The sequence below is a fragment of the Pinus tabuliformis genome, chromosome J (genome assembly GCF_031772625.1).
Source record: "Pinus tabuliformis cultivar Carrire ecotype Pingquan chromosome J, CPIR1, whole genome shotgun sequence".
NCBI classification, from domain to species: Eukaryota; Viridiplantae; Streptophyta; class Pinopsida; order Pinales; family Pinaceae; genus Pinus; species Pinus tabuliformis.
In genome coordinates this window covers 424,085,292-424,098,166 of record NC_142295.1, presented here as the reverse complement: position 1 = coordinate 424,098,166, position 12,875 = coordinate 424,085,292, and the positions used below count along the sequence as shown (strand labels likewise).

General features: G+C 40.7%; 1 protein-coding gene across 1 annotated transcript in view; it reads left to right on the top strand.

Moving 5' to 3' along the window:
- The first annotated feature begins 365 nt into the window (after positions 1–365).
- Positions 366–12,875, top strand: part of LOC149227627 (putative LRR receptor-like serine/threonine-protein kinase At1g56130) — a 108,591-nt gene continuing 96,081 nt past the window's right edge. Inside the window, exon 1 of the mRNA XM_089380556.1 lies at positions 366–651. Coding sequence (XP_089236682.1) covers positions 366–651 — 286 coding nt within the window. The remainder of the gene's footprint in view (positions 652–12,875) is intronic.

The window sequence follows — 12,875 nt, the reverse complement described above, 5'->3', positions numbered from 1 at the left end:
TCTAGGAAAATTCCTTGATCGGAGGATAGTGAAAGGGCAGTGAAGAGAAATATGAAGTTGTTCTTGTTGCATAAGCAAAAAGGGGCATAGAAGAGGCCAAATAGAACTATGGTGGAGGAGCATCTTCACAAAACAAGAAGGAAAAGGACATGAGCAAAGTTAAATGCTTTGCTTGTCATAAGTTCAAGCATTTTTCTAGTCAGTATCCTAACAAAAAGAAGGGTAAGGGAAAGACTGCTACAACAGATACTGTGTAGATGGAGGAGACGCTAGAGAAGTTCGACAAAAAAAATTCCCTTGTATCTTTCCTTTCTGGAACCATCACGAGAGGTGTCTAGTTTGTGGATAGTGGAGCATCTCATCATATGACGGGATCTCAAGATTTCTTCACTAGCATGATCAAGGGGGCCAAAGATGCAAATGTTTATCTTGGTGACAAGGCCAAGTATGAAATCGAGAGCATTGGGAGTATCGAGTTCCATATGGACAGGCGGTATCATGCAGATGATCCAGGTACTATATGTACTAGGGTTGGGAAGAATCTCCTTTCAGTTTCAGCTATAGAAGACAAAGGACTGAAGGTCAACTTTACAAGAGGTGAACTGGTTGTTCGACCGAAGGGGACCGATTTTAGCAAGAAGCGAGTGATCGGTAAGAGGGAGAGGGATCTCTATCTATTGCAAGGGCAGCCGGTGAATGCTCTCATACATAAGAGTGATAGCTAGAGTGAGATTTGGCACAAGAGGATGGGGCACCTACACTACAGAGCTCTTTTGATTGTGTAGAGGATGGTTACCGACTTTCCAAAGATCCGAGTGGAGCAAGATGGAGTTTGTAGAGGGTGTTCGCTTGACAAGCAGGCAAAGGTTGTGTATCCTCATAGTGAGACCAGGTCAAAGGGTGTGTTGGACTTGGTGCATTTTTCTATTTGTGGTCCTATGTATGTGGTGTTGATCATAAGATCCTTACATTTTGCAATGTTCATAGATGATTATTCCAGGAAGATTTGGATCTACTCCCTAAAGACCAAGGATGAGGTCTTTAATCAGTTTTAGGAGTTCAAAGCTCTTGTGGAGAAACACAAAGGAAGAAAGGTTAAGGTGCTAAGATCAAATAATGGGGGCAAGTATACCTCTAACAAGTTCCTGGATTTTTGCAGGGAGAGAAGAATCAAGAAGGATCTCACTATACCTTACAACCCTCAACAGAATGGGATTGCCGAAAGGAAAAATAGGACCATCATGGAGGCAGCGGGGCAATGATCTGCGATCAGGAGTTTCCTATGTCTTGTGGGTGGGGGATTTTAATATAGTTGTGTATGGGAAAAACAAGAGTCCTCATAGGGTGTTGGAGGACCTGACTCCTAAGGAGCTAATTACAAGAGTGAAACCATATGTGAGTCATTTACGCATATTCAGTAGTCTATTTTATGTCCATGTGCCTACAAAGAAGAGGACTAAGTTGGAGCCCTTATCTGAGAGGGGCGTGTTTGTTGGCTATAGTGAGATTTCAAAGGTCCATCAAGTCTACATTCTAGGATAGAGGAAGGTGATCTTGAGTCGGGATGTCATATTTGATGAGGATATGACAGTTAGGATATATCAGGGAACGGAGTCAGTAATGGTAGAGGAGAGGGAGCAAGAATCTCCTGAGGCTAAGCATGGACCAACAACACTAGCAAGGACACAACCAGCAGATTCAAAGGATGAGCTAGATATTCCTTCAAGCTGTTGGGTGTGCGTTATATTCTTTCCACGACTAGCCCCATGCGTTGTATGTTGCGTCTGGCACAATGGAGGGGTGACAAGGGGGGTAGTAGCCCCCCCGTGGGGGGTTTGTAGGGAGGCAAGCCTGGCGGACCCAAGGATGGGGGGCAAATCCAAAGACCATGGGAAGACCTACCCATGGTTTTGTGCATGGGTTTTGCACATGGTTTTGGGCATGATGGTTTTCTACCCATTGTATTTTGTAGATCTGGTCAAGGGAAATACAGTTAAGTTCTAATCCAGGGTTAGTGGATTAGGGTTTATGAATGCTTCAACATGTATATATATGTGTTGTAACATTGAAAGGAATATAATGAAAATTCAATCTAGTAGACTTGGTTTTGGGATCTAGGGGAAAATCTCTGTGTATATTTGTTTTATGTTCTAGCCATTCTAGATTTTTATGTTTTAAGAATTTGTTTGCAAGCACATGAGCTCGACTAGGAGAAGGTCAAGATGGGTTGAGGAGCATGTGAAGGCCCCTAGTATCACTTTCAGGTAGAGCAGATCATCGACCAGATATTCCAGTTATTTAGCATTGTCATGCAACGTAGCGAGTTTGAGCCTTCCACTTTTGAGGAGGCTATAGGCGAACAGGTATTGATAGATTCCATGATAGAGGAGTGTAGCTCCATCATGAGCAATGATGTTTGGGATATAGTGTCGATACTAGAGGGGAAGTCTGTGATCACTTCTCGAAGGATCTATAAGATCAAACATGCAACCGATGGCAATATCGAGAAGTACAAAGCGAGGTTCATGGCGAGAGGGTTCTCTCAAGAGGGAGTGGACTATGAGGAGACATCTGCATCCATCTCTAGATATGCATCTATTTAAGTAGTTATGTCCATTTGCTTTAGAGATGGCATGGAGGATACATTAAATGGATGTTAAGACTACTTCCCTCAACGAAATAATTGAGGAGGGGGTGTATATTGAGTAGCCTTAGGGTTTTGAGGTATATGGTAGAGATTCCCATGTATGGAAATTAAAGAAGTTCCTTTATGGGTTGAAGTAGGCTTTGCATGCATGGTATGTTAGGATTGATGGATATCTTCTTGGTTTGGGCTTCACCGAGAGTGAGGCAGATCCTAACTTGTACTTTGTACTTGTCGAGGGTGAACCGCTCATCTTGGTATTATATGTGGATGATCTCTTCTTGACAGGATCAAAGAAGCTCTTAGGGATGTGTAAGGAGGGTCTTGTGAAATTTAACGAACTGCAGTAACTGGAAATTATTCTCCTAACTTATGCAGTTTATTTGTCTTTTGTTATTTATTAGCGGCAAATATCAAATAATTCACACTGCAATTCATCACAAATAAAAATACATTATGAAAAATAAAATACTATAACTGAGAAAATAATGGGCGCACACAATAATTTTGACATTATTATTTTTGGACATTTGTCCCTGGAAAAACCCTGAAGGGGAAACCAGTGCATCAAAGGAGGATTTTATTATTATCTTTAGCAAAATAGAGAATTACAATTGCTTTTCTTTCTCGCAAAGCTTCGACAATTTTATCTCATTGGAAAATAACTGGGAAAACCCTTTTCCCTCTAGCAAATCGATTTGGCCTCCTCTTGGCCACTCACACTCCTCTCTGGCACTTGCACTGTCTGCTAGGAATGCACACTGCAACCTCTAGGAAATTTGCACAGCCTTCAGAACTTCTCCCTGCAAGTCACTTTGCCTCCCTTTGCCTCCTGAAGCTACTCGCACCTCCTTTCGACAACTCTCCCAATGACTAGAAGTGATATACTGCTCCTCCAACTCACACTATGGAATTGGCTACTCGCACCTCCTTTCGACAACTCTCCCAATGACTAGAAGTGATATATTGCTCCTCCAACTCACACTATGGAATTGGCTACTCACACTACCTAAATCTACCTCCTCTATAGGAAATCTCAACCTCGTTTCCTGACTCTAGAACAGTGGAAGCCTCCTAAGAATTTCTTTGGAAATTCTCACTCCAAAATACCTCACCACTGGTGTCTCCTTAGCTTCAACTATGCCCTTGTTGAATCACTGCAATTGAGTAGTCGAACTGCTCAACACTCTTCGATGTATTCTCCAAACCCCATCGTCTCTGCTCTTATAATCTTTTGTTGGGCAACCAATGACCATGATCACATCTCAATCAATGGCTAAGATCATTTTCACTCCATCAAATAAAATTTTCGGAAGTCTCCAGAGAAAAATCGATCTCCCTCAATTAATTTGATTTAATTAACCATTTTTCCTACGTTAGACTTAGGAAATGTTTAATTATTGGTTAGTTAATCTAATTGATGTGTTTATAAGGCTTTTCTTGTGAAACCTTTTCTGGGTTTTGGAGATCTCATGTTCCTTAGCCTCTCAAACACCATAGAGACTAGAACACTTGTCCACTACTGCCAAAAAATAACACTCCCTCTTAGCAAGGAAGGTGTTCTCTATTACTCCCATCTTATCCCTGAAGAAGGGAAACTTTGCCTCACCTAAGGCCTTTGCAAGAATATATGCAACCTGCTGATTTGTGGGAACATGTTGTAGCTGAATTGATTTTCACTACTGGTGTCTAACATCTATGATACAATTGGTTTCCATAAATTAGCAAACCTCCAATAAATGTATTCCTTCACTTCTGCTAGTTGTTCTGACCTCCTGGAAGTTACTTGACGCCTCCCAATCAATTTGGCCTCCCTCTAAGACCCTAAATCGACCTCTGTAGTTGTGCATTGGTAATTTATTGCGTCCTCTCTAGCGAACTCGCACTACTGGAAATAATTATTACCTCCCCTGGAAAATCAAGCCACACACCGGGAACTGCTTCTCCTCTTTGAATCGATCTGACTAGCAAGGTATCTTGTTGCCCCGAAAACTACATTTGCCACAATCAACTCGCACTAATGGAGAGACTGCATCCTCCCTGGAGTAACCTGCATTCCTAATCTATAGATAAAATGATATCCCTTTACCACTGAGAAACTGGAAATCTTGATAAATAAAATCCTCTGGCAATCACTGTCCACAAAGCTATCATTGCTATTCTATGATTCCACATTGTTAATTCTCCTGCGCTGGAGTCTCTCTGGCTGGAACTGCACCTTACTCTTTACAACTGGCCAATTAACATTGCCTCCCTCCCGCCTCTGTATTGTTGCTATCACTGCAAACCTATGTTTTGATCTCACTGATACTATGATACTTGGGCTCTCGTAGCAAAGGTAATGGTCCAACTTAGGAATCACATATTCAACAACTGGATCTGATCTACTGATCTAGCCCTCCTTCGATGTAATCTAGATTTCCTTGTTGCTCCTTCCTCAGACCCTGCCCATTCTAGCACATTGGAGTGTCATGTTCCTCCTCTTGAGGATACTGTCGCTATAAGTATGAATTCATCCTGCAACATGGAAGACAAATCCTTGATCTTTGTTGAAGTTGTTGTTTGCTTCCCTTGCATCAAAGGGTCACAGTCAGGGATAGGGGGAGAAGAAGAAAAAGAAGGACCTATCTAAGGTCAAGTGCTTCAGGTGTGGTGAGTTTGGCCACTATACTACTCAGTGTCCTCAAAGTAAGAAGGACAAGCAGGAGAAGCAGGATCAGGTGGCAACATCCACAGACAGAGACAAATTATCCTCTAGGTTGGAGGTAGACTTTGCCATGTTTGCAACTATACCTCCATTTGTCAGGTGGGGCGATATGGAGTTATAGTCCTAGAGTTGTGTAGATTGCAGGGTCCATTTAGGTGTCTTCCTCATGGATCATTACCTTGTTATAGGGGCCCATCGTATTCAATAGAAGGATGGATCAATGTCAGTTGATGCAGTGAAATTCTACAGTGACAGTTGCAGACTAGTTGCAGTTAGGTGTTGAGGAGCGCATAGCAGTGTTCACAGCAACAGAGTGAGCAATAATGCAGATTCCTTAGTGGACAGTGCAGTGTCTAGTATCAATCAGATACTCAAGAGATAGATGTAGCACAAAGACACAATTGATTCAGTATTTTCGGATGCTTCTCAGTTGCAATAACAACAACAACAGTTGAGAGGGAGTTGTACTGCAAATGCAGAGTTGGAAGTCGCATAGCAGTGTCAACTGAAGCACATATGCAACATTAGAGTTGCGCAGTGGTTGCTGGGCAGTGGCAAGCAGTCATTGTGGCAAGACATCAACAATGTATCGAGGATGATACAAAGACAGGGTGTTGGAGCAATTCAACACTAGAACACCTTCCTTTCTAAGAGGGAGTGTTAGTTTTTGTAGCATCATATAGTGTTCTTGTCTCAAATTTGGTCAGAGAGGCTAAGAAACACAATATCTTCAAAACCCAAAAATTTTTCGAGAGAAAACACCCAAAGACAACTCAATTAAGTGAATTGATTGATAATTAAAAATTGCCTAACCCTGACTTAGAAAAATCGATTAATTAAAGGGAATTAATTGAGAAAAGTGAGAATGATCTAGAAACTCACACAGATTGAGTTTGAGGCGGTCTAAGCCATTGATGGCGATCTAATCATGATCGTTGGTTCACCAACGAGAGATTATAAGAGTAGGATGATGGGATGGAGATAGACACATCGAGTGAGTGGGTGACCTATGCAGATCAAATTTCCTAGAGAGCAGAGATTAAGTTGGGGAGAGAATTCGAGCCAAAGATTAGTAGCAGAGATTGAGGAGCAATAGCAGAGTGATCCGATGGATATTTATAGTGACAAAAGAGTCATCTGAGAGAGGTAAAGTTATTCCATAGGAGGCTGCACAGGGGTTTGCACATAGCCTCAAAGACGCAGTTCAATTAAGCAAAAGAGGAGGTCAATTTACGTGTTGGAAGTCGAGATAATTTTTTAGAGGGTCGGAGAATCACTTCCAGAGGTAGCAACAGGTAGGATGTTTGATTCGGAGGCAGATCTGGGGAGTGCGTGTGACGGACTGCGAAACATCATCACAGGGGTATTCCAGGAGCCAGCTTTTGAAGCCAGGTTGAGGCCGAATTTCTTGTGGAGAGAGAGAGAAAAATTCTTTCAAATATTTTGCTAGTGATTTCTCAAGAGAGGATTTCCAGATTGGCATCCAATTTTTGTACTCACAATTTTGCTGTTGAATAATAATAATAATACCCTCATTTGTTGCATTGGTTTTCCCACATCGAGCTTTTCTCGGGACATTTGTCTAGAAATAACAGTGTCAATTTTATTGTGTGTGCGCATTATTTTTGCAGTTTCCAGTTTATTTTCCACAACATTTTTATTGTGAATAAATTGTAGTGTGATTTATTTGTTATTTTGTCATAACAAAATAAATTAAATAATTAATCAGTTTGAAGAATAAATTCTAGTTACTTTATTTCAAGGAATTTTCACAAACCATTATCTTCTTCTTGGCCATCTATTTCTTGAAGGTAGAAAGTTGTTGTGGATTTTCCAGTTCGGTCATGACATTTGTCATGAACTCCTTCAAGTCAAGCTCATCCAATGGGGATGACATTCTGGCTTGTTAATTTTCCATTGTTCTATGCTTAATACAATCACTTAGCCCAATTCTTTCTTTAATTAGCAATCACTTTCAAATAAATTTAATCTTCCAATAACAAATAAAAATTGTAGATAGAATAGTAAATCCAATGTACAATAGAAGACAACCAAGAGAAAATAAAAAGAGACACAAGATTTGGTCAAAGACCAGGGAAAAACCCCACAAGGGGGAAAACCCTTTCAAATTCTTCTTTTATTAGATTGTCATCAAATGTTCAACAAAGAGATTACAATGTTCCAATTCAAAAATAAAGAGTCAAAGTCAATTCTTTGACTTATCCAACAATTCACTAACCAATATCCAAGAGATGAGCCCAAAAGTCAAATATGTTCAAAGTCAACACTAGTTAATAGCAACAAATGGTGCCCTAAACATTCAACTTTCAGTAGTCAAATCTGTTCCAAAAATTTCGGTCCTGGCAGTAGAAAACTTAGTCTTTCTCGCTGGTCAATGTCAAATCAAAATAGTCGCAAAAGTGCCTCCAAAACTGGTCAAAATCAAAGTCAACTCTACGGTTAAGTAACAACTTCAGATCTGCGGTCAACCAAGGTCAATGTGCTTAGAAAAGTTTGTCCTCCTTGCAAAATAATTCGGCCTTCAAAATGGATGCAAAATCCCAAGTCAAACCAATCCCAAACTCCCAAAAGTGAATGTTGGTCAAAGGCTGATCAAATTGGAATTCAACCCAATCAGAAAGACTCTCTCTCCTTTTCGCATGTGTGGAAAAGACCTGCAATTTTCAGAAGTAGATGAACCTCCAAGAGAAGAAGAAGATGTGTGATAAGATGCTCCAAAGTGATTTGACTTGAGGTGTATTTATATGCTTCTTAGGTGGTCGAATTAGCTTGCCTAGGCTGACTTGTACTTGTGTGTGCATCTGGTTTTTCCATTAAAAAACTATATTTTTCCTTAACTAAAATAAATTCCTCCAAAAGAAAAGAGGCTCCTCTCTAGATGAGGAAGATAGTCCAAAGGAGGGAATTTGTCGCTAAGCTGCCAAATTAACACTCCCTCTCTGCTAGGGAGAAAATTTTGACTGAGTCATGAATCTCATCTCAAAAGTCTCGTCATCGTGATCAATGAAAATACTCATATCTCTACTTATTTGCTCATCTGTGAACATTCTTGAATGTAAAGAAGAAGAATCATCGTCATTAGGGAGCTCCAACTACCACCCTATATTTAAGGACAATACAGGAGATCCAATTACCACAAGGTTAAGGATCACACTCTATCCTATTAGCCTGTGACAATAGGAGAGATCAACTTAAAGATCACACTTTGTCCTATTGTCTAATAACAATAGGTGAGATCGACTTAAGGATCACACTCTATCCTGTTGTCTATTGATCTTCCCAACAAGACCTTCAAGAGTCAAGTGGGATAACACCTGCATCCCATCATTTGAGTGAGATACGTATTACCATAAATGGTAAGGATCACACACAATCTCAAGTCACCTCAACCAATTTGCTAGATGGGGAGTAAGAATCCCAACAAGCCTAGATTGTGGGTAGGATGCCAACTGGGATATGCTCTTCCAAGTCCCAGACTTGTTGGTAGGGGGAGATACCCACACCCGATAATGACAATAGGTGAGATCGAATTACCATAGTGTTACCGGGAAAAGTGTCTATTTAGAACTGCTCTATCCCACTAAGGTGTGACAGCTGCCTTAGAAACAAACAGAGAAAACTACTTTTGTATCTCCCTTATGAACTATAAATAAAGAGGAATAGGAAGAACCAACCTGTGTCTTGCGCTAGTCCTTTGATCCGATCTCTCTCCTCTTTGACAGCTTCCAGCTACCTGCTCCCTTACTTGCCCAGCTTCACCAAGCACCTGTAAGATCACAGAAGAAGAAAACTATACAAAGACATGGATTTATATTCATAAATAACTTAGGATCAGATTTAAGTTAACCATACAAATGTAACAAGCATCAATCATACAAAAGCATGGAGGAGAAACTCAAATAGTTTTTATTGATATACAAGAAGATCCAGGAGGAGTTACAACCGATGATTCCTGACCCAGCATCAACCTCCCAGCAAAGAAGCCCCTCTTCACCTCCAACAAAGCATAAATCACCCAATTCTCTGATATGTGTCTCAAAACCAACAGCAATTCCTTACAATGTGCAAAATTCCAGCCTCCGGATCTCTGGGATGAGGGATCCATATATAGATGTATGCAAGGAGGATGAGTCAACTTATGATTTGATTAGTGGCTTCTCTCTGTCAGTTCTTGCTTCCACTTGGAGACTGAAGGCCTCTTACTCATCCTTGGTCGAATTCAGTGAGGCAAGTGTCATAGGAGAAGATTCTGGAAGCTTCCATTGTCTCTCCACCTCGCGGAATGACACTGCCATTTGTCATTTCCCGCTCAACGCACCCTGATAGTGCATTTAGGTGCGTTACAACGCACCTAGCCAGTGGATTTAGGTGCTATGCAACGCACTTGGCTAGTGGAGCAGCTGAAATGATCCTGTTTTGACTTATTCTGAGCAGTTTCTGGTGGAGAACTTCTGGGAGAAGCTGTAATTTGTTGACCTTGTTCCTTTAGGGGTTAGAACAACACTTTTAGGGACTTAGGAGCGCTTGGTTTATGGACATTTCATGCTTGGAGCTGCAAGGCACAAAAATGTCTATAACACATAGGGGAAAGGATCACACCTTATCCTATTTTTCAGAGTTTCCTCAGCCCCATGAGCTCTCTGGTGCAATTCCTCTCCCTATGAGCTCAAACAAGGGGGAAGAGCATAGCTCAATGTTCTCGATTAGCTGGGACCCTTACCTGGGAGGGTCACCTCCATCTATCCAATTTTCTCTCTGAAAACCGAGAACTTCCCTATCAGCAAAGCCTTGGTGAGTATGTATGCTATCTACTCGTTAGTCGAAATATGATGGAGTCTCATGACTCCTCTCTACACCATGTCTCGTATATAGTGATACTTGATCTCAATATTCTTGGACTTGTCATGGAACATGGGACTCTCTGCTGATCGGATCCCAGTCTTGTTGTCGCAATATATCATTATCGTATCCAGGACCTTCTCAAACAACTCTTCAAATAGCTTCCTCAACCATACTACCTCACAGGTAGCCATGCTAGTAGCAATATACTCTGCCTCAATCGTGCTCAAAGCTACAAACTTCTGCTTCCTGCTCATCCAAGATTTCATGGCAAAAGCTAAACTAAAACAACACCCTGATGTGCTCTTCCTGTCAATAATGTTTCCAACCCAATCAGCATCAGTGTACCCATGAAGTTTCACATCTCCGACAGTATATCTCAGACCAAGATTAATCATCCCATGCAAATATCTCAGCACATGCTTGGCAGCAACCCAATGTGCATGAAGAGGCTCAGTCATGAATTGACTCAAAGTGTTAACTATAAAACATATGTCCAGATGGGTTTTCACTAGGAACATCAATGCGCTAATCAACTATTGATACTCAGAGGGATTTTCCAAGTCAGGTCCAACAACATCTCCACATAACTTCTTGAAGTTTATCTTCATCGGTGTGGCCAAGGACTTGCATTCTACCATTCCAAATCTCTCCAATAGTTTCACAACATATTTTCAGGGATAAGAAAGGAAAATCTCAGGGGGATTTTGCCACACTTCTAAACCCAAGAAGTAGTGCATCAATCCAAGGTCCTTCATCTCAAATTCAGATGACACATATCCAATACAATGGAAAATCTAGATCAAGGCAAGTAGACCCCATGCTCTACCGAAAATTGATAGGGTCACTTATGTGAATAGTGAACACATGGCCATATATATGTTTTACAGTTAATTCTTTGAGCCAGTTCATGGTCGAGCCTACCAGGGTGCTTGGGGTCGCTGCCAAACACGTATTGAGGTATCTCAGGGGAACAATAGAGTATGGATTGTGGTATAGATAGGTCAATGGGGTGAGACTTGAGGGCTTCAATGATGCATATTGGGCAAGGAGTTCCACAAATAGGAAAAGCACATCAGGCTGCACATTTAGTGTTGGATCATCAGTTCTTTCCTAGTTTAGCTGGAAGTAGAGATCAATTGAATTGAGCTCAACACAGGGCGAGTATATGGCTACCATCCTGGAAACATGCAGAGCTATCTGGTTGAGAAAGCTACTCATGGGCTTGTTTGGACAAGAGCTAGAGCCCATCATGATCCATTATGACAATTAGAGTTGCATCAAGCTCTCTGAGAATCCATTATTTCACGATTTCTCAATGAACATCGGGATATGCTATCATCACATTAAGGATATTGTTTAGAAATGTACAGTTAGGCTCCAGTACATACCAACAGAGGAGCAGAAAACATATATTCTAATCAAGGTTTTCCGAAGGGGAAGATTTGTTTACCTTAGACATGGGTTGGGTGTAGTGAAGAACACCTTCCTCTCTAAGAGGGGGTGTTGATTGGAGTAGAGTAGTAAGGCTAGCAGAGGGACCCACAATATAGCCACTTAGAAGATTATTAATTTAATTAACTATTTCCTAATGTCGGACTTAGAAAAAATTAAAAAGGCCAAAGTCAACATGTAATTAGATCTCAACCCTTCATCATGAGTTAATATCATCCATTGAAGATGGTGGTGGGCCTATGTCAACTTATAAGGGGAAATAGGGTGCATAAGTGGTTAGTTTGATCCATTAGGAACAAGATCAACGACCAAGAGGGAGAGAGACAGAGGGACGAACAACCTTTATCTCAACCAACATTAGCGTGGTCATACAACATGCTGGAGTGCATAGATTAAGGTCATGTTGCACAACCATACAACATGTACAAGTTTGCAAAGATGCCTTACTGCATGTCTGTACGACAACATAAGTGTGCAGATCGTACAGGACGAGTCATTTGCAGAGGGATTCAATTTTGCTTTGGAATTGTTTAGAGGATTTTTGCTATAAAAAGGAAGTGTTACCTTGTTGTAACAATTTCTGAAGATTATTTTTGTTGAAGCGAATAGAGAAACACAAAAGTTTTTAGGTTTTCCCTAGAGTTGTGGTTTCCTGGGTATATGGGGTGTTTTATGGTTGCATGTGTTTGTATTTAGTGTTATTTACTTCCATTTTACATGCTATGGTTAGAAAACTCAATTGTATTTGTGATTTAAGATTCAAAATAGAAGTTTAGTTTTTTTATAGTTGCATGCCTAGAAAAACATAAATATGGCTTTTAAGGAAATCTAACATAGAGTATTGGAACCTTGGCATAGAACATCTACACATTCTAGGTTTTGTTGGTATTATATCCATTCTTATAGACCTCATATCAATCACCTTGAGTCATTGTCATTGAATATACTTTGGGTGAGTTTAGGGAAGCCTCCCTTGTGGTCAAATACCACTAAAGAGTAGGATAAATATTTTTGAGGTGAAAGTGGCAACCCTTTGTCTTGTTTCCATAAGGTATGGTTCTACCTAGAGGGGCTTTGCACTAGGCTTGCTAGATTTTAGCGTAACAGGACTCAAAAGATCCTAATAAAACTACAAATATGGATAACCGTATTGATTTAGTGGAAGATATGGATGGCCACTAAAATGCACTAGGATCAAATAGTACATTA